We start from the raw sequence: 27,874 nt of genomic DNA, 5'->3' as shown, positions 1-27,874 counted from the left end.
CCAAAAACTAGAATGAAATATACCCGGCAGAAAATACAAGAACTTTTATTTCAAAACAGTGCTTCCTGTTTGCTGTCGGGTAGATGATATGCATTGTGTGCACCTACCACAATTAAACGTACCGTTGAAGATAACTAAGTTGAAGTAAACTCAGTCCCGTTTGACGTCAATTGTGACTTTGTGAAGGCATTAAATGTTTGGTTGTATCACGAAAGTAACTATATATCGCTTTCTGTACGTTTCCATGGTTACTTGAATATAATGAAAGACTAAATATCCAATTCACTTATAGAAATTATTTTATGTACAAACATTTACATTTAGAGATCTCAAACGGCAGCAATAAAGATTCGTGAAAATACTTTGCACAAGAAATACGGTGGGAAAATCCCTAAAATATATTATCACAACTCCGAATATGGTATGAAAGTCAACGTTCACTTGAGCTGCAAGTCGTATTGCAATCATAATGATTTTGCATATTCAATAATTCTGTCTTTGACGACACCACAAGAAGAATCATCCGGAATTATTGCAAGATCAGTTCTCCTCATGACCTTGCCCATTTCGATCTTTGTTCCAAGATTTGATCTTTCAGCATCCGCGCGAGACACACGAACAGCGCCTGGAAGGTAGAGCGAATGTATTGAATGTCATGAGTGAGTGAGTGAGTTGGGTTCAACTCCTCTGAACATTATTTCAATTACATCACGGAGTGTCAGCTTAATGTCTCAGACGTTTACCAAGTTGGTGACACCCACGAACACGGGTTTGGTGCTGACACACCTAGAAACATAATCGGGATTCGAACTCATGATCATTGGCTTTTGGCACAGCGAAAGGGACGCAACTCTGCATAGCGAGTAAAACCATATTCACTCACCCACTACCATTACTTTTCCGTTTCTATAGCACTGATGTTGCTTAGCGATGATAAACTGAGTGGGTGAGTGAGTTTGGTTTTACGCCGCTTTTAGCAATATTCCAGCAATATCACGGCGGGGGACACCAGAAAAGGGTTTCACACATTGTACCCATATGTTTTATCGAACCCGGGTCTTCGGCGTGACGAGCGAACGCTTTGACCACAAGGCTACCCCACCGCCCACTGGATGATGATGATGATGATGATGGGGATGATGTGGAATCGAACCCGGGTCTTCGGCGTGACGAGCGAACGCTTTAACCGCCAGGCTACCCCACCACCAACTGGATGATGATGATGATGATGATGATGATGATGTGGAATCGAACCAGGGTCTTCGGTGTGACGAGCGAACGCTTTAACCACAAGGCTAACCCAACGCCCACTGGATGATGATGATGATGATGATGGTGATGATGATAAGAACTCACCTGAGGTAACAGAATTCCTATACAAACTCCCCCTATGATGAGCGCCGATCCATCCAGGAATGTCTGGACCCCCTTCAAACATCCCTGCGTGTATATCCGGGACGTCAGCTGTGCCGATGCCTGCAATGGACATATTCAAACATGAAATATACAACAGGTGGCTATGATCAGCTGCCGCCGTTAGTCTAACGGTGTTCTTGAGTTACACTGGTATTTATCACGAAGTAGCGTCCGTTTAGATTCATGTTGTACTACTTGTACTTAGCTATATTGCGACACAAAAATAACGACTAAGATTTCGTTTATCAGGATTAGAAAACATACTGCACTATTGCTTGACGTTTTAGATCATACAATCGAATCAAAATCTTATCTGGTACTACGATTGGATACCGTCAAAATCTGACCTCGACATCCAGAGTCGCCATGGTCGCCCAATCAAAGCGAAGGAAGCGTGGGTTCTTGGGACAACCAGATGTCAGCCTTCTAACAATCCGGCTTCATTTTGTAACCTCGTTTCAAATATTTTCGTTACATTTACTGGGAATTCTTCCAGTATCGATTGTGGAGATTTTTGACGCTTCTTATGTTCCAGTTTGCGAATGCTTGATCATCACAGCCAGTTGCGACCACGACATGGACTAAAATTAGGCCGCACTCGTATTCTTGTCACACTTAACAGAAATACTTACATCTTGTTCTTTTAGGGCTCCACCACCGCACAAAATGTTGATTTTATCGCCCTGAAAGATACAAATACCACAGTTGTATGCATCCGTGGGCTTTTCACGACAACACGCCTGCATTTCTAAAGTCTACTCAGCTTGCTCACTGATCTGGCTGATGACAAGTGAATAACTATTTAGTTGCATAGTTACTAACAGTTGCAGACATTCACTGTTAATTGTTATCGTTTTCTATGGAGATCAAATGTGGTTTGATGCAGTTGACGCAGCAAGGTTACAACCTGACTACGACCCCGAAGGGATTCCAAGTTAGAAAGAGTTCCCACAACCTATGCTGGTCGTAAGAAGGGACTTTATGCATAGTGGGGTCAGACTCGCTGACACGGTTGATGCAGTGTTCGAAATACCTGCCTGCCCGACCGTCCGAGACGGGTTGATTTCAACTCGGGCTGTCAGATTTTCAAATCCCCCTGCTCGACGGTCGGGTTATATTTCATATGTAAAAATATTCTAAATATTTCCCGATGATAAGCATTAATTCACATGTAAAGATGAATGATAAAATGTAACCAAAAAGAAACCCCGTTAGCTTTTAGACAACCTAACATTTAGCGATGCGCTTATGCTACAAGCAATCAGTTTTCATATTTTTAATTAAATTATCCTGAGAAACATATGATTATAGTGGGCAGGCAGGTTTTGGTCAGGGCTGGCAAGTATTTCAGCTAGCCAGTCCTGTGGTCTGACTGAAATTTTTGGGAGTTTCATACCCTGGTTGATGCATGTCATCGTTTTCCAATAGCGTGGATCGATGTTCACTATGTTAATCGCTGGATTGTCTGGTCCAGATTATTTACAGACCGCCGTCATACAGCTGGAATATTGCTCAGTGCGGCGTTAAAAAACCAACAACAACAAAAATTCAACGTTTGTGTGATAAAATAAAAAAAAAGGGGTGGGACACGACTTTCAAGACTGACGCATCCACAGATGAACTGTATATGTGCATCCACCAAAGCGCCACATAGGCACGTTACATGGACTGGTCCAATCATGGTCATAATCATTCATCTTCCCGAGGCAAGAGAGTTAACTGACTTTAAAAGTCAAGTTTCCACCCTCGCCGAAATAGCCTGGAATTCCTGGGCTCGATCGTTGCGCCACCAGTGGCTATTACCAGTTACATCCGTTCTAAGCCCTCTCCAATGGACCAATCAGACTCATACCACTTGCATTTGCTTCAAACAAAATGGTGGCGCCAAGTCAGGACGATCAGCTCGACAATCAAGATCTTTATTGTGATAAAACGGGTCTTACATCGCGAAATGCATCAAATCATGTGAGCACATTAATTACAAACATGAAAAGATTTTGAAAATATCTGTTGACAACGAGTTGGCGGTGCACATGCTTTGCAAATCCTGCTATTGACCGAAATCTGCATGACAGTTTACGAACCGGATTTCGATTTCGTTTCGTGATTTTGATTGGACTATGCATAGACTCGTTAGTCCAGCCAAATGTCACTCCATAATATCAGCGTAGTTCGGCAAGGGTGGAAACTGGACTTTTATAGTCTGTTAACTCACTTGCCTTGGGAAGATGTAATCATTACGCAAAACTCAAGCTGTGCCTTCTCCATTGTGTACTCGTGACAACATGTTTTCAACAAACAACATAATATCAATCTCAACATTGTTTGATTCAGACTGGAGCATGCTAGCTTCAGGCTGCCGTCCTAGGGCTCGAATATTTGCAACGTGCGGCTTAAAACAACATGGCGACACTAAAGGATGAGTCTCACCGATTTGATGTTACAGCAGGAGAAGGGGACGGCGCAACTCTCTGGACTTTTGTTGCTGTCGGTGCAGTTGAAGTAGACGTTCAGGTTCCAGTCCAGGTAGCCTTTGTCGTCGTTGCTTAACCCGCAACACAGCAGCTGTAGGGAGAAAGACAGCATAGATGACACCATGCCATATACTCCAGACATTATATCTCCTTACTGTTTTTCTCGTGGATCGAACGTTTCCCCGACAGCGGAAGGTAAGTGATTCGATCCCCGCCCGCGTCATATCAAAAGACGTTAAAAGATGGTATTTGTTGTTACCATGCCTGGCGCTCAGCATAGAGAGGCTTAAACTAGGACTGGTCGGCTCTCAGTCAGTATACTGTGTCTGAGAGGTGGATTCGTGTTACACTGGTATCTGCGTGTGCTAGCACCATAAAACCGACATTAACTTAACTTCCTCAAGTCTAGATCAATAATAGTTTGGCGACAGACATGTACTGTAATCAATACCAAAATGCTTCTAAAACGGTGTTGTTACAAAGACCACAGCACGACTCTAAACTGTAGTATTCTACACTGTACTATTCTTCCTCCTGGTCGATACACTGGTATTCTACGCTCAAGTATTCTACGGGGCACTAGTGGCCCAGTCGCCAAACATGCCCGCAAATATATGATCGTTGGTTCGAATCCCGGTTCGCCCTGATTATGTTTCTAGGTTTGTCCTGGATTTCACGAAAGTGATAAACGTCTGAGACCTGCATCACTTCGGGCTTTCCTCCCACATTAAGCTGACACGCTGTGATATAACTTGAATACTGTTCAAAGCGACGTTAACCAAACGTACTCACTCACTCAAGTATGCTACGGTCTCGTAATCGATACCCTTTGTCAATATTATCCCTAGGAGGCAGTAATCCTACTCCTGTATGTTAGGTACTTCTGTAATTTGGTAAAGAGCCTCTCGGAAAGATGGTAAGGGACCGAGCATCTGATATTCAGAGGGATTTTTTATTAGAACATTTACTGTCCCAGAAAATGCTTGCGTGAGTGAGCGAGTTCGGTTTTACGCAGCTTTTAGCAATATTCCACGAATATCACGGCGGGGGACACCGGAAATGGGCTTCACACATTGTACCCATGTCGGGAGTCGAACTCGGGCCTTCGGCGTGACGATCGAACGCTTTAACCACTTGGCTACCCGACCGCCCTTAGAAAATGCTTGAAAATTTAACAAAAATAAAATAAAATAAAAATATTATTATATTCTGTTGGAAAAAAGACATTCTCTGCCACGAATATTCATTGTTGCAAGGTGTTTCCTAAAAGAATATTTAGGCTCCTAGTTTTAATTAAAAAATATGCCTGGTTTTGCGTCTGTAGCTGAAGAAATATCTGAATATCCAAACAAAACCCCAAAGCTTACTATAACTCAAGCAAATGCCATTGTGCTTGAAGCGTCGTACAATATTGTGAAATCATCTCCAATACATTTAAATGTGACTTCTGTGTCGAATAATAATAAAACTGTTTCCTAACTTGAAAGGAAATATGCATCACGCTGTATGTGACACCGACATTAGTTTATTGCCAACATAAAAGTCCCCGTCTGGGCAAGCTATTAATTTATGATCACAACCGACGAGGATATGAGTCTGCAGCAACAGCTGGCCGGGTCTGTTTAAACAGGTGGAACTTAGGTATGTATATATCGCGGCCTCAATCTTCCAGGCAGCGTATGTACTGAGTATAGCCTACCACCGGAGCCCGAGGGTGGGGGCTGGGTGAGGGGTATACATATATACAGCCACTAAACTTAAAGACCGGGGGACAGTATATTGCAGTGTAAATATTCCCACCGTAGTGTAAACATTCCGAATGCTCTGTCGGTCACCCTGTCTTTGTGGTAGCTGGCCCTAGGCGTATAATCTGGACAGGGGGTCTGTTCATTTATGTTATTGTTTACATCTGCACTGGAACTGGAGAGGGGTCAGTTCAACCATGTTGATTATCATTTGTTAAATCTGCACGGTTAACAATGCTGATCACTCGTGTCATTCGGGAAAATGGCTACTGAGAGTCGTAATGAATATACTAATCGAGTAAGTGATTGAGTATGTTTTTACGCCACTTTGGGCAATATTCCAGCAACATCACGGTTGGAGAAACCAGAAATGGGTTTCACAAACTATACCCATGTGGAGAATTGAACCAACACATCGGCGTGACGAGCGAACGCTTCAACCACAAGGCTACCCCACCGCCCCATAACTAATTGATCACTCGTGCGTTTTCGAAACCTGAAATCGGTGGTAATTATCTGACTGTAGGCGAAGGAGAACGTGTTATTGTATATAGTCGTGGAGAAATGAGCCGTACAGGTGGGAGACCCCGTTCACAGATGACCCGTGAAGAGTCCGGGGTAGAATTGGTCTTCAGCAACCCATGCTTGCCGTAAAAGGTGACTATGCTTGTCGTAAAAGGCGACTAACGGGATCGGGTGGTCAGGCTCGCTGACTTGGTTGATGCATGTCATCGATCCCAATTGCGTGGATCGATGCTCATAATGTTAATCACTGGATTGTCTGGTCCAGACTCGATTATTTACAGACCGCCGTCATATAGCTGGAATGTTGCTGAGTGCGGCGTTAAACAACAAACAAACCAACCAACCAACCGTTCACAGCTACACGCAGCACTCAGCAAGCAGTACGCAGCACGCAGGTCCGTGGGACAGAGGTATATCAAGATGAGGATAAGCATTTCCAGCTGATCCGGAAATATCCACAGCAGCCAGGCGATGAATGACATAACAATTCATTTCTGAGAGTATGTACGTATTTACTTCTCTTTGTATACGTAATGCTAGTTCGCCTTCGCTGCAGTGACCGTCGCGTGACCTGGCACCCGAGGTCTCTGCTTGGACAGTTCCTGTCTCAATGATACATGCAGTTGTAGGTTGAGGTTAAGTAGCGCCTTCGCAACACAGTCATATAACCATGTTCACGTAGTCCCCCGCCTGCCCTGGGAAACTGCCATGAAAAATGGCTAATAGCTTGGTCAAGATTGCAAGGTGAAATGGGGTTTAACAGCGCGTTCAAGGTGAGGTGAAATGGGGTTTAACAGAGCGTTCAAGGTTAGGTGAAATGGGGTTTAACGTCGCGTCCAAGATTATTGCACTTATATACCGATGTGCATGCGTGTGTGTGTGTGTGTGTGTGTGTGTGTGTGTGTGTGTGTGTGTGTGTGCTTGTAACAACAAGACCACGGTGGCAGTCGGAGAGTTCAAGAATTTTGCACTCACATAGAGGCGTGCGTGCGTGCGTGCGTGCGTGCGTGCGTGCGTGCGTGCGTGCGTGCGGAGTTATAGTGCTACTCCGCCGAGTTACCATGCCGCAGTTTTAACATGGCTTCCCTACTCAGATACAATATACTGTCGTTATTTAATCCCCTTAATGCCGAGCGCCAGGAAAGGTATCAAATAACAATCTTTTAACGTATGAAGTCAGCCTATAGGTAGCTAGACTATTGTTGACTGCGGCGTTAAACAACATTCACTCATCAGTGTTCCCAATTCGATCATATAATTACATCTAAGGGAGACAACTCACAGTCTGCTGCATGACGTCAATGAGATTCTTCATATCGTCGTCATCTCTATACTTGACGATTGCCTCCCTGAGAACATCCTCGGGGTAGAGTTTGAGCGTCGTCCTGGCGTCGGGGACGTAGTAGAAGACGAAGACGAAGATGATGAGGGCCAGTTCCAGGAACAGAAACAACCCCACAAGGTAGAAATACTGAAACAGGATGACCAGGGTTTAGATGCACCATTGTGAACCCTCTTTAATTCACACCCCCGTTAATCCGGACTGTACGGTTCCCGGTTACATCCACCTATCAACGGATTTCCTGATAAACAATTCATTCGTTAGATGTAGTTGTAAGGAATATAGGTTGTCCGGATTACCGGGGTCTGGAATAAATGTTTTCACTGTATACAGGAGGTGCAGTCAATAATAGCAGCCTTTGTAAACAATAAATCCAAGTTTGTTTGTATGTAACAAAATAGTCCCAATTATAAAAACAAATAGAAGTGAGCCACCCATTTATGGTTACGATAGACAAGTGAGTGAATGAGGTTTTACGCCGCTTTTAGCAATATTCCAGCAATATCACGGCGGGAAACAACAGAATTGGGCTTCACACATTGTATCCATGTCGGGAATCGAACCCGGGTCTTCGGCGTGACGAACGAACGCTTTAACCACTAGGCTACACGACCGCCCTTACGACAGAATATAAAACAATATAAATATGTACACATATAAAACAACCTTCCACTGAAAGAGTATATGAATTATATAAATAGAACATAAGCATTACGAAGCAACATAATACTATAAAGAAAAAAATATAAATTTGAAAAAAAAGATAAATTTGAAAAAAAGGAAAACTGACGTAAACAATTACCAAGGACTATACATGCAAAAAACCTGTCCTCTCTAACAAAAGCTTGCTTGTTTTGCCTGTATAAGGGCATGTTAGTGCTTCTGTACATCATTAAAATCATACGAATGATGTGATGTCCATATGTTTTGGCTTGGCAGTCAAATAGAATACGTTTCAGCTCACCGAGGCCGATGGTGAAAGTGAACTTAAAGCAAAGCACGTCTCCCCGTCCACTTCTCAAGAAATGATGAGGTGAGGTGAAATGGGATTTAGTGTCGCGGTCAAGATAATTTCAGTGATATGTGTGTTTGTACTAGTCCAGACTCCGAGCCGGCCAATCCTTATCTTATACCCTTATTCCCGACAACAAGTATCATAATCAAAATTTAACGTCTATTTGTATGACGTGGCCAGGGGATCGAACTCTGAAATGCTGCTCTCCGGGCAGATGCTGTATCCACTACACCATGAATGAAATGGATGGTGGATGAAGATAAGGACCGTATACTTGAAGAGTGTCCGTGAGTGAGTGTTGCGCCGCTTTGGACATTTTGTTTTCAGGTGAGTGAGTGAGTTGGGTTTAACGCCGCTTTTAACAGTATTCCAGTTATATCACGGCGTGTCAGCTTAATGTGGGAGGAAAGCCCCAAGGTCTCTGACGTTTACCACTTAGGTGAAACCCACGAGCACGGGTATGGTGCTGACAAACCTAGAAACATAATCGGGGCGAACTGGGATTCGAACCCACTATCATAGGTTTCTGGCGTGCCCAAGGGACGCAACTCTGCACAGCGAATTTCGGCGCCTTACACGTGCCCCCCTGTTTTCAGGTGAGGTGAAATGGGGTTTTACGTCGCGTCCAAGATTATTGCATTTATATACAGACGTGCATGCACGCGCGCGCGCGCGCGTGTGTGTGTGGCTGCTTGTACTAGTCCGCACTGATGCCGATTTAACATGAATACCCCACTCAGACACAGTATACTGACTCCGAGCCGACTAGTCCTTGTTTTAGCCCCTTAATGCCGAGCGCTAGACAGGGTAACAACAAGTACCATCTTTTAACGTCTTTTGGTATGACGCGGCCGGGGATCGAACCCCGGACCTTCCGCTCTTCCGTTCGAACATTATTTCAGTTATATCGCGGCATGTTAGCTAGAGGAAAGCCCGGAGTGAAGCAGTCTTAGATGTTTACCTCATATGTACTAACAAACCTAGAAACATAATCACAGCGAATATGTGACTCTTAAGAGAGTGTGTAATACATTCATAAAACTAAAATTTTAGTTTGTTTAAAATTATAATGATGCTATGTTACCCTTAAACGTCAACAATACCATATCACACAGCCAATTAAATGGAGATAACACAGTGTCCTAAAACAAAATGTACGTACAATTTTAAGGAAGGTGGTGTTCTCCCTAAGGGAGCCTGCACAGCCGAAGAAGGCGAGGAGGAAGGCGATGCAGCCTGCCAGACACATCAGACATGACGGGTCGAAGAAGAAGTCAATGGGAGTCCGCACCTTCTTCTCCTTCAGATACAGCACGTAGGCACCCACGATGGCCAGACTGAGACCAACCAGCTGAAATAGTCAAGAACACGTCTATCACATATTGTCTATAAAATAGACTAAGTGTATATCTGGGAGATAACACGCGATCCTCCAACAGTTTGACACCTGTCAGCTGAAATAGTCAAGAACATGTCTATCACATATTGTCTATAAAATAGTGTACATCTTGGAGGTAACACGCGATCCTTCGACAGTCGGACACCTATCAGCTGAAATAGTCAAGAACACGTCTATCACATATTGTCTATAAAAAAGTGTACATCTTGGAGATAACACGCGATCCTTCGACAGTCGGACACCTACTAGCTGAAATAGTCAAGAAAACGTCTATCACATATTGTCTATAAAAAAGTGCATATCTGGGAAATAACACGCGATCCGTCGACAGTCGGACACCTATCAGCTGAAATAGTCAAGAACACGTCTATCACATATTGTCTATAAAAAAGTGTAAATCTTGGAGGTAACACGCGATCCTTCGACAGTGACACCTATCAGCTGAAATAGTCAAGAACACGTCTATCACATATTGTCTATAAAAGAGTGTAAATCTTGGAGGTAACACGCGATCCTTCGACAGTCGGACACCTATCAGCTGAAATAGTCAAGAACACGTCTATCACATATTGTCTATAAAAAAGTGTAAATCTTGGAGGTAACACGCGATCCTTCGACAGTCGGACACCTATCAGCTGAAATAGTCAAGAACACGTCTGTGACTTAATGTCTATAACATATTGTATAACACAGGATTCTTCGACAGTCAGACATCTACCAGTTGAAATAGTCAAGAACACGTCTATGACATAATGTCTATAACATATTGTATAAGACAGGATCTTCGACAGTCAGACATCTGCAATTGAAATAGTCAAGAACAAGTCTATGACATAATGCCTATAACATATTGTATAACACAGAAGCATTCGACTGTCAGCGATCTAACAGCTGAAGGAGTCAAGACCACGCCCATGGCATTATGACTGTAACAGAGTGTATACCTGGGAGACAACATGTGCGCACCACGGAGGCTAGACTCGACATGAAAGTTTAGATAGTGTTGTACATATCTATGATTTATTAACATTATGCAAGTCTTGGAATCAGCATATGGGTATCTCGTTGCATGTAGCCGAGCTCCGGCCTATCAGCTCGACAAGTAAGTGAGTGAGGTGAGTTTGACCACGAGGCTAGCCCACCATGGCGCGTGTTATATTGACAGCTCACTGCCAATCAGCTTCTGTTTGCTGACTACGCTTAAACCCGGAAAACTAGTTACCTGTCCTAGACTTATCTTTCTCTAGTCTAGTAGAAGTCTCACGATAACTAGATATATCTTCTACATCAGTTTACACAGGCAATCTATTGTTGCCTACAGGCAATTTTACTCAACTGTTAATAATACAAACGTGCGAGGGGCGTTCAATAAGTTTTGCAACTTCAATATAAGACTAAGTCGCAGAATATCTTTTGCACTTTCATTTTTCAATATAATCTCCATTCACCTCAATACACTTATTCCGTTTGTCCTTCAAGCTTTTAATACCACTTTTATAGAAATCCGCAGACTGGCCCTCAAACCACGCCTCTGTGGCAGCCTTTATAGTCCTCGTCATCCTGGAAGCGCCTTCCACAAAGGGCAGATTTCATTTGCCGGAACAGGAAATAGTCACTGGGGGCTAAGTCTGGGCTGTAGGGTGGGTGATTTAACTGTTCGAACCCAGACTTAGCCCCCAGTGACCCTCGTATACATCAGTTTTATTAACTGATGTGCTAGTATATCCTTGACTTAAAGACATTAATTTGTTAATTTTTAAACAACACAGACTTGATCTTCATTATGTATTTTACCGGAATTCAGTAGTTGATAGTAATAACATACACGTGGTTGATGCCAAAATATATTTTTACCAGCACATACATCTGATAATCATTATTTAGTTTGTTTCTGGACGTAGTTGATACAAATCACGTATTTTTCCAGCACCTCTCTCTACACACGTGTTCTGCTATTTCGAATGATTAACCATGGAGCTGTTTTTGGAACTTTGACATCATTTCACCATAATTAGGATAGAATCTTGTTGTGTGGTTTTGAGACAGAGGGATAATGATGTTAAAGATTCTCGTAAAGAATAGCTTCAGTCTGATGTGGTAGAACACTCATATTTCTTAAGAGGCGTAGCGGTAGTCTAGTGGTAAAAGCGTACACTTGTCACGCCGAAGGCCCGGGTTCGTTTCTCTACATGGTAGATCGTGAAGGTCATTTCTGGTGGCGTTGATATTGCAGGAACATTGCTAAAATCGGGGTAAAACCTCACTCACTCATTATATCACTTTCCTGTTACTCACTGTACATACGGCCACATGGGTAATAAACACATTGAACATTGAACGTCTGTATGTGACGGATGTCTCGATCATCGATCAAGTCAACAAATTACATAGAACCGTCCTATATATTTTTAAATGACATTAAACTTCATCCACGGTCTGTCGTGTCATCAAATGATTATCTCTCGTATACTACTGACAGGGTCCATAAGATATCTGAGTCAAATTGACGCCTTTCATAACACGCAACACACACACACGATTTTCTATTCACGAGCAAACCAAAGCTTTATCCAAGCCCGCCGGCGTTTGTTGACTTGAGCTATCGTGTTTTCATCTGCCGGTAAAGCCTGATGTAGTCATACTATACTCGGATTAGAGACGCCATACCAGATCATACAGTGCTTACCATCTCAAAACTCACGATTCAAGGGGCATGTGTTGTGTCCTCGCCCTTTGTAAGTCAATACCGGCCTAGTTTGGTCTGTGTGTATAATAGTTCGCGTCGACAATTCGCAATGACTCACACTCGCATAAACATGTTAGAAAAAGATGATTATATGAATCTACGCCCGTTTTGTGATACACTGCGTGTTGTATATTGATATATTTGAGTTAAAGTATTATCGTTGTTATCATCGTGGTTTTGGATGTTATCATCATAACTGCTAATATCAGAACCTCATTTATTATCTGTAGCAGTGAGTGAGTGAGTGAGTTGGGTTAAACGCCGCTTTTAACGCGGCGTGTCAATTAATGTGGGAGGAACGCCCGAAGTGATGCGGGTCTCAGACGTTGACCACTTCGGTAAAACCCACCGAGGTCTGAGGTTACGACACGTGGAACCCAGATGATATTTTGGACAATAACAAAGTAACGTGATATGGATGACAATGTAACGGAGATTCCTATCCATACTCTGTACACGAGTATGCTGTTAGTGAGTGAGTGAGTTGGCCTTCAACAGTATTTCAGTTATATCACGGCGTGTCAGCTTAATGTCGAGGAAGGCCCGAAGTGATGCAGGTCGCAGACGTTTACCACTTCCGTGAAACCCAGAAGCACGGGTATGGTGCTGACAAACCTAGAAACATAATCAGGGCGAACCGGGATTCGAACCAACAACCATAGGTTTCTGGCGTGTGCAAGGGGCGCAACTCTGAACAGCGAATCGCGGCGCCTTAGACAGTTGGGCCACCCGTACCCCCAGTCTGGACATGACAATCCAGTGATCGATATTGTGAGCCACGACCCACGCCGTCGGGACACAATGACATGAAAACAATCAGTTCACCTAGCTTGACCACCCGATCCATTTGGTCATCGTTTGCGGGCATAGTAGTAGTAGAAGTAGTAGTAGTTGTATTAGTAGTCGAAGAAGAAGAAGAAGAAGTAGTTGTGGAACAGAGTCATCCTGCTTGACGGCAGTAAGTAGTTTATTATCCCATCACACGCACATAAAATGGCCATTAGCAACATTATATGTTTCATAGGCAGGTTGGTGATACGCAGATTGTTGACACCATTCAGACTGGCCTCGTGTAAATTATGACCTTCCAAGGGAGTTTTGTGTCAGTGCAGACAAGGCCAGTATGCAACCTAATCTTATTGTATCATATCGGGGTGACGGTTGCACAGATACATGTTGAATAATGATTTCATCACTGAGTGTCTATAACAAACGTCAACACACATCCCACTACCCACCTCCCCCCCCCCCCCCCCCCCCCCCCCCACCCCACCCACCCACCTACCCCTTCCCCTCGAAAACGTACTGATCTTTCAACCCTCTTGAAATCAAGAAACAAAACACTGTGTCATGAAACTGCTTCTTGTCCAAATGTTTATGATTTTATTGCGACACTCCCAAAGTGCTTGTGACTTTTCTCACGACCTATAAACGAAACAGAATTGTGAAATATATGTTGATGCCAGGAAAGTCACATAATAATATGTGTGTATGTATGTTTGCGTGTGTCTGTGAGTCTCTGTTTGTGTCTGTCTATTTGTTGTTGTTTTCTCTGTGTGTGTGTGTGTGTGTGTGTGTCTGTGAGTGCGTGTGTGTGTCTGTGTCTGTGAGTGTGTGTGTGTGTGTGTGTCTGTGAGTGTGTGTGTGTGTGTGGTGGGAATGGGGGGGGGGGGGGGGGGGGGGGGGGGTGATCGGGATGGGGTTATCCATGTGCGGACAAAACAATTCATGCTATTTCATTGCGACTTCCAAATTACTTGTCCATTTTAATGATGTTCCCAAAGTACGCAAATAGCCAAATTGAATAAAAAAAATAACGCAACTATTAACATCTCACAACAATAAAATAACGTCACTCTTCAGTATTCTACCAAATGTTCTGGCACAGGCTGCGTGTTGCCGGGATCACTCAGTAGGGCGCACACAGTCACGATACACAACGCCACACTGAACACGAGGCTCTATGCCTGGCTCTACATGATAGAGACTGACATAACATGGGCTATTAGAAATGATTATGCATTATGCCGTTGTGTACACCTGGTATACATGAAGTATCCAGACAATAAATGTGTGGTCCTCACAATTTGAAGACATCCACAATGTACCAACAAAGGGACAAATGTGGTTCTTTTGTATGACGGCTCCGACGGACCTACTGTTGCAAAACTAATTCCTTCAATTTATACATACACACTAAAGCGATGCCAGACGGTGTGCACATTTCCGATCACAGATAACTGTCCGTGAATCTGAATGCATCGTTCAACAGTTAATGCGAGCATTTCGTTAAATGGCATGACATTAAGTCATGTTGACACGTGGACATTACACGTATTGATATGTGTTGTTGCTATGGTAACCGTAGCCTGTAAAGAGAAGCGTGAATTAACTATATTCGTTCCAAAATGCTGTTCATGCCTTTTAGATACAGTCGAACAACGTTGTGGCGAACCTGGATGTATCGAATTCCCTGTTGTCTCATTTGACTCGAACAATACAAAAAATAATAATAATGTCCACACACCCACTCGCCAAGAGTTTTGACTCACTCAACACACTTGTGTCGAACTCACAGTGATTGTCGCAATTGCTTCAACGACAGGTAAGGGTAACTAGGTCAGATTTTACTACAAAAGAGACAATAACCAAGGAAGATTGTCGAGACCAAGGTCGAAGTATGTTATTATTTCTTACAAGATGGTTAGCGACGTTAAAACGTGGTACGAACCCAAAGATGACTAGATTGATTGTAATAATCATTCATTAGTTTTCGGAAATTCGCTTTGTTGGTTGTCTCGAACTCCGGATAAATCGAACTGTTTTTGCCTGTATACTTTTTAACTTGCACAGGACAGGAGAGAGAGAGAGTAAATAGAAGTTGTTTTGGTGAAATAGATCAAACTTAATATATAAATATGCTGTATTCATTTCGCCAAGCAAATTATCACGTTTGAGAAAAGAACAGTCATACCTATCAAGAAAAGCCATTGGACCAAACATTATATGAAGTCATTGCCAACTATGACGTTCAGTTTGGCCTCAGTCTATAAGTGTTACACTCCAGTGAACTCGCACAGAGTGAAGTCAGTCGTTAAATGATTGATAACTAACTGAACTCAGTATCCTATTATCTATAACTTTGTCAAATATTATCATTCCTCAGCGGTCTTCCCGCAGCACTGACTGGACGGTTGTCTTGACGACAAGATGGCGTGACTAGATTTTGATCTCACAGATGAAGTAGCACCCCTGATCAGTCAGTCGTGTAATGTTTATGTTTTTTAACTCTGGGTAAAGTAGCTATAATGGGTAACATAATCTACCTTGCGGCATACTGTACTGGGGAAAGATGAATACAACTAGTGAATCAATCGGGGTGACCACAGTAATTGTTCTCGCCAGTCACAAAATTGTAAAGTTTTTGGCCATTTTGCAACTATTTCGGTCTTGTGTCCAGAATGGATAATTTCAAAAGTATGTCCTCCTCATTCTTCTTGAGCAATGTCAGCACTCTACTACATATGTAGTATGACTGAGACGCGTTGTCATAGGGACTGTAGTATTGTTTTTAAAAATGTGTCAAAACACTGAAATACTACAGACGCGTTGTCATAGAGACTGTAGTATTGTTTTTAAAAAGGTGTCAAAACACTGAAATACTACAGACGCGTTCTCATAGAGACTGTAGTATTGTTTTCAAAGGCACTGAAATACTACAGACCCATTGTCATAGAGACTGTAGTATTATTTTCAAAGGTGTGTCAAAAATACTGAAATACTATAGACCTGTTGTCGTGGAGACCGTAGCATTGGCTTCAAGAGTGTGTCACAAACACTGAAATACTACATATCCGTTGTCATAGCGATTGTAGCATTGGCTTCAAGGATGTGTCACAAACACTGAGATACTACAGACGCGTTGTCATAGAGACTGTAGCATTGGCTTCAAGGGAGGGTCACAAACACTGAGATACTTCAGACCCGTTGTCATAGAGACTGTAGCATTGGCTTCAGAGGGTGTGTCACAAATACTGAAATACTATAGACCCGTTGTCATAGAGACTGTAGCATTGGCTTCAAGAGTGTCACAAACACTGAAATACTACAGACCCGTTGTCATTGAGACTGCAGCTTTCAACACAAACTGTGGTATGAAGGATTCAACCCTACAGATGTGTAGTGAGTCTCGTTTGAAGAGTCATTCTATCTGTGCTCACACATATTCACTGAAGGAAACATATCCTAAACAAATACGTACTTTTTATGCAAATTGTGTGAGTCACGGGTGATACCGGTAGGGCAGGACATGCTTACCCTTTTCGCGAACACCTGGTGTCATCACTGACTTTCAGTGATCCATTGATATAATTGTCACGGCTATTTTGCCATTCTGCTCAGTGGAATCGTTTCGAGACTGGTTAATCTCTGGCGTTGACTTTGTATACATAAAACCTCATGTCTCATTTATCAGATAGCAATATGCGATTTATCTAAAAAGTACATATTTAATATCAATTTTGTAACAACGTGGAATATCTTCTATGTTGTTGAAGATAATTACGAAGTAGATACTGGCACGTGTTATGGATATTCTATAGAATAAGAACAATATCTAGCGTCCTAACTGACTGTTCCTTCTGTCCATAATTCACTGTGTGCCGCGCGTGACACCGAGGCTCGTGATGTCATCACATACATCATTGTAATATTCCAACTTCGGCTAAATCCGGAAATCCACGTTCAGACAGCTCGTACATAACGCAACGCTTACCAGTCAGGAATTGTGTGACGGACTGTACCAGCCACAAACAGATAGGTTTCCTTGGATAATACATCTCATTCAAACAGTTAACAAGAATAATCGCACGAAATGGTTCTCAGCGCCATTTTCAAAGTCGTCTGCCGAGAAGCGGGGACAGATATGACACGTGACAGCCCTGATGTCAGAGGTCACGTGACGCTCAACCTACCCAACGTGGCACCTTGGATACACCTCTGTAAACCAAAGCGAAAAAAACATTGCATACCCATAATAAATCTCAGCGAAATGCAAATTCCATTGTAGGATTCCGACTACATTATTAGCATGCGTTTATGAATGACTATCCAATAGAGATGATACCACGCGTCACAAACACATGCAACGGCAAGTCAATTGTTCACCTGGAAAAGCACTGGAACATATGGTACAAGTCAAATGGGGAACTGCATCAACCATCATTTTTGATGCGTTAAATTTGGAAATGCTCTCCACATGTCTACCATAAAACTTTTGAAAACTTGAATGATCAAACAACTTTTGAGCCAGAGTCGTTAGACGATCTTTGAAATCCTGTTACAAAGAGCATGCTCGATTGTACCCCAAAGGTTGTGAAATATAAACACCAAAGTGAGTGAGTGAGTGAGTTTGGTTTTACGCGGCTTTTAGCAATATTCCAGCAATATCGCGACGGGGAACACCAGAAATCGGCTTCACACATTGAACCCATGTCGGGATTCGAACCCGGGTCTTCGGCGTGACGAGCGAACGCTTTAACCACTAGACTACCCGACCGCCCCTAAACACCAAAGACTTGAGCTGCTGAAACATTGATCTACATAAAGGAAAGTTTGACCAGTGGAACGATGAAGTTCTCCCTCATGCCACGTGCACATAGTCTTGTGGATATTGGTTCGTCACTCTGAACAGAAGACATATTCCGTAACTTTAAATGAGCGTCACACTCTAAATCATTCCTGTCGTGCTTGCAACCAATGGAACAGGTGTGTTGGTAATACTAAGCTCACTGTTTCCTGAAGGAAGCAATGATGGACGAGGAAATGACCAATAACAATACATCACCCGTTATGACACCTTGGAAATACTGAGTGAAGGAATGCCACACACTACCACACAGAGATCGGGCCGTGGCTGCAGGACTATAGTCAAGACAAGTATATCCTGAAATAAATATTTCGAATGCAGCCCATGCAAGTCTACAATGGTTGGCAAGTGTAGATTACTGAAGTTTAAGAAAATGAAGAAAATTAATTGAACAGCTGGTTTTTTTCTGAAAAATATTTTCATTTTAGAGACTACATGTCCAGCAGGACTATATTGTGACAAGATTACGTGCCTTTAAAAGGTCTCGTGGGATACATGGGTCAATACTTTTATATTTCTATAAAGCGACGTAATCCTGTGTAAAGTTTGTAGTTACAGGTCTAGACTTGGTCAGGAACTCGTTGAACTGATTCTTCATAGCTAGACTCGGCTAGACTGATGTTGGTATAGCTGGGAGAGGTCCCTGGGGATGTAACGTCAGCTATACGGCTAGACTGGCTCATGTCTCGTGATGAAGGAGCGACTGGATGTTGGCAGGAATTGGACACGGAATCCTGAGTCTGTCCGCTGGTGATTGGAACCACGTGCCCCCTTCATCAGCACTCGTTAACGCCAGCACCCTCTGACCCCTACTTCAGTAACACTTTGCCCCGACCCTAGCCTTGCTACAAGTCTGGACTGAAAGAAATGTCCATGGATGTGTATCAGTTCTATCCTCCTAATTATCAAGTCTAGATATGGACTCCAGTCTCTTATAATTAAATGGTTCGTATTATTTACATAATCTAGAAATTATGATTTAAACTAATAATTATTGCTGTAGAGACTTGTGCAAGTCTACCCGACCCAGCGGTATGGGTCTGGGTCATACCATCTCATCAAAACAATGCAGCACCCATTCAGATATACACTGCTGTATGATGTGGTGCAGGCCTGGCATTTGACGGTAACATAATCACATTTGGAAAGATCACTGAATGTATATGGTTACTGCACTTATTTGTTGTTGCAAGTTTCATTATCTTACAGAGGGAATACAATTCATAACGTATTGTCTCAAACAAAGGCACGAACATATTTCTGATAAAGACCGGAGGTCGATGCTCATGATGTCAATCACTGGACTGTCTGACCCAGTCTCAAATGTTTACAAACCGACGTCATATAGATGGAATAGTGCGAAATGCGGCGTTAAACAAAAACAAACAAAACATCCTTATTAAACCCGAATCTAACATTCTTCTTGAAAGAAATTGTTGTTCTAATTCTAATGACACATCGCAGTCTTCTTTCTGTAAAGTATTCAATTGTAAAACTAACAGTTAATGACACAAAACAGAATGGGTGTCAAAATATTGAAACCAAAATAAAAGCTAAATCCGTCTTCTCAGCCAAGCAGAAACATACTGCGAGGGCAAGTCATTGTCAGGCTCCGAGTTGTTTATGGTTCAGGGATTTTGAACTCAGCACCTTGCCTCGGAGGTAGGAATGAAAATAAATAATTCGTTTCTTTGTATAAAAGTTGGATTGAATATTTTCTCTCTTATATATTTTCCTTGTTTCCTTTTGAATTGTGACTGTTTATAGCAGTTAAAAGGAATACTGTTTGGAGTCCATGAAAACGTATGCATATTATTTGTCGTGGCTACATACATCGTTTTCAACGAACATTAAGGGGTCTCTTATCTGGGCCAGACAGGGAAACTCTTGATAATAATGATTTGTACGTGTGATTACCGTGCTCGGTGGTAATAAAACAAGGTAAAACTGTATTATCCCCTCATTCCTGATTTCAGTAAATCAAGCAGTAAAACATATGACATCTTAAACCAATTTGACGTAAAATATAAACTGCCGGGCAAAGAAAAGACTTAGTATACAATTAAAAATTGGATTTGATAAAAACATTACAAACGTTAATATATCAAAACGTTACTGGGTTGAAAACACCGTCGCCCTCCCTGACTGACTTACACGTGCCAGAAGGTGAAACGAACGCTTAGTCTCTGAAATAATTAATTTTGATAGAAACAAGCATTGAAACTGAAAAGGAGCCCCAGTGAGATGGGAGATTCAGAACCTGTTGAAAAGTTAAAGGTTATTTTAAAGTTAGGTTATAGCATTACAGTGAGAACTCTGACGAAGGGTCAAATGATATGGTTCAGGGACTGTGAGACGAACTAGAGGGAAGGTCTACGCAATTTCAAGCTAGTCACGAATTCAAATATCCTGTTACATATTTACATACACTGCTATGGCGTATTGTATATCGGTTTTGTGACTTGATTTCTACCCTGATATTTGCAATATCTGAATCAACATATGGATTAATGAGTGGGTGGGTGGGTGGGTGAGTGAGTGAGTGAGTGAGTGAGTGAGTGAGTGAGTGAGTGAGTGAGTGAGGGGGGTTTACGGCGTGCCAGCTTAATGTCAATGACAGTTTATTAAGTCTAATATAATTAAAAAGGCATATATCCGGACGATTTTAACACAAAATGAGTGTTTTATATAACTTAGTAATCGCTGCAAGTAGATCTGTCAGTATAGATTTGCATGGGATATATTTGTTTCAGGGTCTGTATGACAGACTAGCAGGATACCATACAAAACGATCTCGATGAAAATACTTGAATCAGCAAGGACATATCACAGTTCTTGAACCATATTATTTTCGCTTTCGCCCAGCCCTTTAATACTGTATTGCTAGAGCCCTAAATGAAGCCAGTCTAGATTAAATATCCTATCTTACTAGGGCTAAATTTTCAATTTAAATGGAGTTGTTTAGTTCTGTCCATATTATATATATTTAGGCGTTAGTCTAACTATTCCACTGGATATGACGAGGAACCTTTTATAATCTGGAACTTCATCATTTCTGAGATGAGGATGAAAGTTGTCAAGTGTGTTCACAATGAGTGAGACACTTGCATGTATGAGACGTGTAAACCAATTGTAGTTTGTTGGTTGGTTTGTTGTTTTACGCCGCACTCAGCAATATTCCACCTATATGACGGTGGACCAGACAATCATGTGATTGACGTCATGAACATCGATCCACGCAATTTGGATCGATGACATACATCAACCAAGTCAGCGAGCCTGACCACCCGATCCCGTTAGTCGCCTCTTACGACAAGCATAGTCGCCTTTTACGGCAAGCATGGGTTGCTGAAGACCTTTTCGACCCCGATCTTCACGAGTCAAACCATTTGTAAAGGTAAGGCTATATTGTGTCCAAAACGCTGATTTTAGAAGGGGTTTAAAATGCGTTTTTTCTAATATTTGAAAATGAACTAGTCAAATTCATGTTGACTTTCTTAGGCCTTTGGTTAGGGCCTTCATAAAGGTTATATTTTGTCTTGAATGTCTTGAATACCGTTATTTATTCAGACAGTTTAGCCATGTGTCTGTACTTTACCATGTTATAAGTGATTATAGTGAGTATGGTTTTACGCCGCTTTTACCAATATCACGGTGGGGACACCAGAATAGGGCTCCACACATTTTACTCAAGAAGTGATTGTAGAAAATAACAGGCTAGTTGAAAACACGTTTAATGATGTTCATAGCATTTCTTTTAAGTTTTCCGACATTGAAAGGCTCGACATTTCAAGTAGGCCACGCTGCCCTTATCACGTGTGCCTCGTCCGCATTACATCCATCAAATGGTGAGTGACTTATTAAATTTGATATTTACACACGTTCCTTTGCAGCTCTAGGCTACTATGCATATGGCGTTATTTTAGGAGGGTTATCTTTTTATATTTTTAGACACTATACTAAATGGCTTAAGCGTTTAACAACATTGTTAGGACACTAAACTGACTGACTGACTGAGTATGGTTTTACGCCGCTTTTAGCAATATTCCAGCAATATCACGGCGGGGGACACACGAAATGGGCTTCACACATTGTACCAATGTCGGGAATCGAACCCGGGTCTTCGGCGTGACGAGTGAACGCTTTAACCACTAGGCTACCCGACCGCCCCTTAGGACACTAAAAGGTGACTAAAAGGTAACTACATACGTTTATGAACCGTGCCTTTACAAACGTCTCGAGCTCAACTGGTTAGTCCACGAAACGGTTGAGCACATTGCTTGTATACTGCATTAGTATTCTCACACTTGAATGAGCTCATTTATTGATTTCATTAATACTTAACCGCGCGTTCCATGTGTTTACGAATAATGAGTGAGTGGAAACCTGTTTGACGACCATTCTGAATGCAAATAGGGACTAGGCTATGTGTATTCTTGAGACCAAGAATTGTGGGTGGCAGGACTGTTGCGGAGTTCCGCTTCACTGAAAAGGATCAATATAACTAGAATATAAAAACGTAAATATAAATATTAAACTTTTAATGGCCGTTACGGAGTCGACTGTAGGGAAGGGTAAACCCGGGTCACGAGAGACTAGTTTATAGCCAACGAGTACTTGCTTATTCGATATTGTGATATCGGGTGTTCGCGTCACAAACACATGCAAAGGCAAGTTAATGTTTCAACTGGTAAAAACACGTTAACACATCGTACAAATGAAAAGCGGGAATTGAATCAGACATCATTTTTATCACAATTGCGCCAAATTTGGAAATTCGCTGGATGCCATGACATGACATCCGGTTCGCGGATGCCATTATTTTAGAGTTGAAAATTTATATTTTCGTCGTTTTTCTTGCAAAGAGTGACACATCAATCACATATTTAGTTCTCAGTTTATGAGCATGCATGGTCATGCATTCAATGTGAAAACCCCAGATTAATTCACTTGTACCAGCTGTGAACACTGATATGACTCAATAGTTGAAAATATTATGCCAAGATATATTAAGTGGTTTGTCGGACGCCGAGAGGGGGGATTGGCACCCTCATTGAACCTGGTTTTCGATGTGAAGGGTGAACGCTTCAACCTCTAGTCTACCCAAAAAGCTTCTTAATGGTGACTCCATGTTTGTTCCTATATTCTACAACCTAGTGTAGGAGTTGTTCATGTTTTCTATTATTAAAATATTTATAATCTGATTCTGGTTAGGATAATCACATTGGTTTGTATGCTGTTTTGGTTGTTGTTTAACGCCGCACTCAGCGATATTCCACCTAACGGACTGTAAATATTCGAGTCTGGACCAGACAATCCAGTGATTGACATGAGCATCGATCTACGCAACTGGGATGCGATGATATGCATCAACCAAGTCAGCAAGCCTGATCCTCCGATCCTGTTAGTCGCCTCTTACAAGAAGTAATTACCACAACGTATGGTACGGCTCACTGACAAACTAAGATACTCCAACCCCGACCTTAAAACCGTTCCCTGAAAACAAAAATATGCTTAATTAACACCCGGAAACAATAGTCTACCGGATGTCAGCGGTTAACCTTGACCTTTGATGGATATAGCACGTGGGAACTCCACGAGACTCGCTCTCAACGTGTTTGTGAGCCGTCTGCTTTCCCCTATCTGCGGGTAATCTACCGTGTAGGTTATTAAATAGAACGTAATGACATATAATTACCCCTAAATAACATATACCATGTAGATATACATGTATTGTGTATACGCATGTACAAGAGCGTCCTCGACGGTGAAGGTACTATGCGGTACACAAAGCAAGTGTTTACACTTTGAAATCGATACAAAAACATAATACAATAATTTATAAATACATTTCCTATTGTGTGATCTTCGCTCAGTCGTTTGTTATAAACTGCTGGGCATAAGAAATACGCACCAAAGTTTGACGGTGGCTTAAAGGAAACAAACAAGAAATGGTCAGACGATGGAGATGTATTTGAAACGGGTACCACATGTGTTTTTACAAAACGTTTGCAGCGTTTCGGTGACTGTCTTCATCATGGTTACATCCCGCTCACGTTTGTTAAGGTTTGGTCAAATCCAATTTTTAAATGTATACTTTCTTTTGCCCGGCAGTTTACTTGAAATTGCTGCCAATGCCATTTTATCCGAGACTAATCTCCCTTTAAATGTTACCGATAACACCCAAGGTGGTAATCATGATATATTATCAATGAAGAGTTATGAGTATTTTAGGGGGCACGGATGGCCCAGACGTCTAAGGCGCCGCGATTCGCTGTGCAGAGTTGCGTCCCTTGGGCACGCCAGAAACCTATGATTGTGGGTTCGAATCCCGGTTCGCCCCGATTATGTTTCTAGGTTTGTCAGCACCATACCCGGGCTCGTGGGTTTCACCGAAGTGGTAAACGTCTGAGTCCTGCATCACTTCGCGCTTTCCTCCCACATTAAGCTGACACGCTGTGATATACCTGGAATACTGTTAAAAGCGGCGTTAAACCCAACTCACTAACTATGAGTATTTTATAAATACAGTCCTCCCTGGCTATCCTTTAAGCTTTCGTCTAGCGGAAATATGACATTATAACCAGAGCGGCGTTATAACCAGGGAGGTGAAAACTAGACCTTACTGACATGCTATATAGAAATAGGAAATGCAAAGATATTTAGTCTTATAGAAAAGGATATTTTCATTGACATCAAACAAATTTGTTATTTTGAGTAAGTGAATGATTCTCTGTGTGAGGATTAGCTGCGAAAACATCTTAATCAATGCAATTAGTTCGTTTAATTAGAAGGGGAAATCGTCTTCAAAATTTTAAAAATAAATATGGCACTATATAACCAATTGGTGTCAACATTTTAAAAATAAATATGGCACTATATAACCAGGGTATAGGAACCAGGGATTTTGCACTGCGGAAATCCGTTCTGAGAAAAACATGGCATTATAACCAAGGTGGCATTATAACGAGGACTGTAGTATGAGTAATAACGATGACAACAGCGATATTGAATTATGTCATCTCATGCTATTCTAATAACGTGGAAGGGATATCTGTTTTAGATGTATTGTACGGGCCAGCTCGTTTTAAGTCTGTGTTTGATAAGCGTTATAAGTTTTTCACAAAATAATGTACATTCTAATGTTCCCAAACCACGCCTCTGCTTCGTGTTAAAACACCATCAAGTTATTCAATCTATAGTCCGTCGTATCAACATTTCGTGAGCGTACTCAACCAACCCCTCTTTACAGACATCTTACGTTTCAGCCTGTGTCAGTCCCTCTGTTCCCTTGTGACTTGGTGGTATTCAGCTAGACTTGCACAAGTCTCTAAGGCAATAATTATTAGTTTAAATCATAAGTTCCAGATAATGTGAATAATAAGAACAAGTTGTCCCTATAAGAGACTGGAGTCCCTGTACTGTCCACATATCTACACTTGCCTATTATGAGAATAGAATTACTACACATCCATGGATATTTTGTCAGTACAGCCTTGGAGCAAGGCTAGTGTTCGCGATCAGCACCACCCCCGTTCTCCCATCACGCAAACACTTTTACAACATTCTGGATCTGCCTCTTGGATTATAATATTTAGAAGTTTGTAACAAAGTTGCATTGATTCACCTGTTTACCACGACATTAATCTCTGTATTACGATACAGCAATTAAATCGTAGTGTGATATATGTTGGAACATGTATTTTATCATCTACTAAAGGGACGCTCTTAAGAAAGTATGAGTTTATCAAGTGCAATACTTCGCATCGTGGGGTAGCAAGGATCCGACACGGATACTAGCTATAAAAAGCCATGTGTTTTTTTTATTATTTTAAAATACATGTATTACGTAATAACTCTTAAAATCAAGGTACACTATAATAAATATGGTTAAAACATTAAATAATTAGTTTATCATAACAAATGTCATCATATTAATCAATAATAAAATAATTGAAGAGAATTTCCTTTATAAATAATAAATTAACTCAAGGATGAAGAACAAAGAAAATACATTAAACTCGAGTAACAATCCTACACATTGTCCTAGTTTCAGAGAATATGTGGACATGTAACGTTTTACAGTCCTGGCATGCATATGGTCATAAATCATCCGGTCACAGCTGCTTTCTGACATACCGAGTTGTTTATGTCAATCAATATCACAGTGCCGTTACATGTGCGCAGGTAGTGTTGCTTCGGGAACTGGATTGAAATAACACAAGACAGACCGAATGCCTCAGGAGGGTCACGTGACGATTCCTCTGCAGTCACATGGCGATTCTTCAGTCTGCCGTGGCTGATATGATCATGTAAATATACCTGTTTACTTGTATGTGTTCATGTTTACCAATAGCGCATGGGTATGGATAATGCGGGCGTCTCTTTCTAACGCCTATAGTTGAAACGCTTTGACATGTTGTGATTAATGAGCATATGATAGAGAATCTATTGATGTGTTTGTGTGTATTTCAAATCTTGGACAATGTCATTCACGCCCATTCATATCACTGCTAGTCTTCAAAGCGTAATGACACGACAATGTTCTCATTAATCTTAGTTACGCTAAATGGGCGGTTAATGGGAAAAAAAGAAATACACAATTTACATATCTCCAAATCCCAGTGTAATAGTTATAGACGACTGTGTGAAAGTTTTAGGTTTCCCGTCAGTAGCAGCTGATCTTATTTATGTGATATGTAGGTTTAGCTATATATATTTCGTTAGATCGCTAGGCAATGAGGATAATCTCATGAAAATACCAATACAATATTCGGATATTTCACTTCCGTGTGTGGGAAAGATCGTGTTAAAAATATTTTAAGTATTGTGCCCTCCTTTTCACACTGACATACTTCAGTGATTAATCAGTGTGAATGGAAACATATGGGATTAATTGGCTTTGAATATTAATTTCGGGATATTCGTATAAGCTGAGTTTTTAGAACAACCCAAAGAGCGAAAGCGAACAAAAACAGGTTCTCACGAAATACAATGCTTTCAAACAATCAAAACACAGCGACATCACGTGGTACGAACCACCGCCTCAGCATCAAAGCCAAGTATGAACAAATCGATGAGTATAGTTATAGAGTATACTTACGATGAACAGAAAGTTTACGAAGAACAGGACATATTTCACGAACAAACTGACAGCACTCCGGCCAGTATCGGTACGGGGTCTTCCTCTCGCCATATTGGAGATATCCAAGTCCCGCGAGCAGGCTGATCCCAGATCTCACACACGCGGGCTGGGGAGTCGGAGTAAGGAGTTCAGCAGTGACCATCTACCCGGAACACAGGCTACAGTTGGGCACAGTTGGGAGGGCCATCCGTTCGTCACCGTCAGGGTTCAGAGCAGTCACAAGTCTTGTTCGAGTGAGTGGCAGTGCGCGGAGCTCGATGACTCAGCAGTTCGCTGGATCTGTAGCGTGTTTGTATATTGTAGGTAGGAGCTTTGGATGCAGCGAGAATCACACGGTATGGATGTAGACTGCAACACACATGCATCTTCACTGAACATTTACCACTCTATCAGGCAGGCATATTTATGACAAGGCGTTAG

The 27,874-nt window shown here is 41.8% G+C and overlaps 1 protein-coding gene across 1 annotated transcript; it reads right to left on the bottom strand.

The window, feature by feature from the left end:
- Positions 1–281: 281 nt before the first annotated feature.
- On the bottom strand, positions 282–27,874 carry LOC124146072 (tetraspanin-5-like). The gene is made up of 7 exons (XM_046516138.2): positions 27,413–27,874; positions 9,680–9,868; positions 7,443–7,631; positions 3,847–3,981; positions 2,049–2,099; positions 1,357–1,476; positions 282–625 (listed from the first exon to the last, which is right to left on the bottom strand). The coding sequence occupies exons 1-7, from the start codon at positions 27,503–27,505 to the stop codon at positions 551–553; spliced, it is 852 nt and encodes a 283-aa protein (XP_046372094.2). The 5' UTR covers positions 27,506–27,874; the 3' UTR covers positions 282–550.

This window comes from Haliotis rufescens, unplaced genomic scaffold (genome assembly GCF_023055435.1).
Source record: "Haliotis rufescens isolate VD_foot unplaced genomic scaffold, xgHalRufe1.0.p SCAF_12, whole genome shotgun sequence".
NCBI lineage: Eukaryota > Metazoa > Mollusca > Gastropoda > Lepetellida > Haliotidae > Haliotis > Haliotis rufescens.
The sequence above is the reverse complement of the archived record's forward strand: the minus strand, read 5'-3'. Positions and strand labels throughout refer to the sequence as shown.

Excerpts from the sequence above, each read along its gene's own strand:
- LOC124146072 (XM_046516138.2), bottom strand. The coding sequence starts at position 27,505 with ATGGCGAGAGGAAGACCCCGTACCGATACTGGCCGGAGTGCTGTCAGT. Across the intron at positions 9,869-27,412 it reads TCGTAAACTTTCTGTTCATC|CTGGTTGGTCTCAGTCTGGC; the intron begins GTAAGTATACTC and ends TGACTATTTCAG. Across the intron at positions 7,632-9,679 it reads ACACCACCTTCCTTAAAATT|TATTTCTACCTTGTGGGGTT; the intron begins GTACGTACATTT and ends ATCCTGTTTCAG.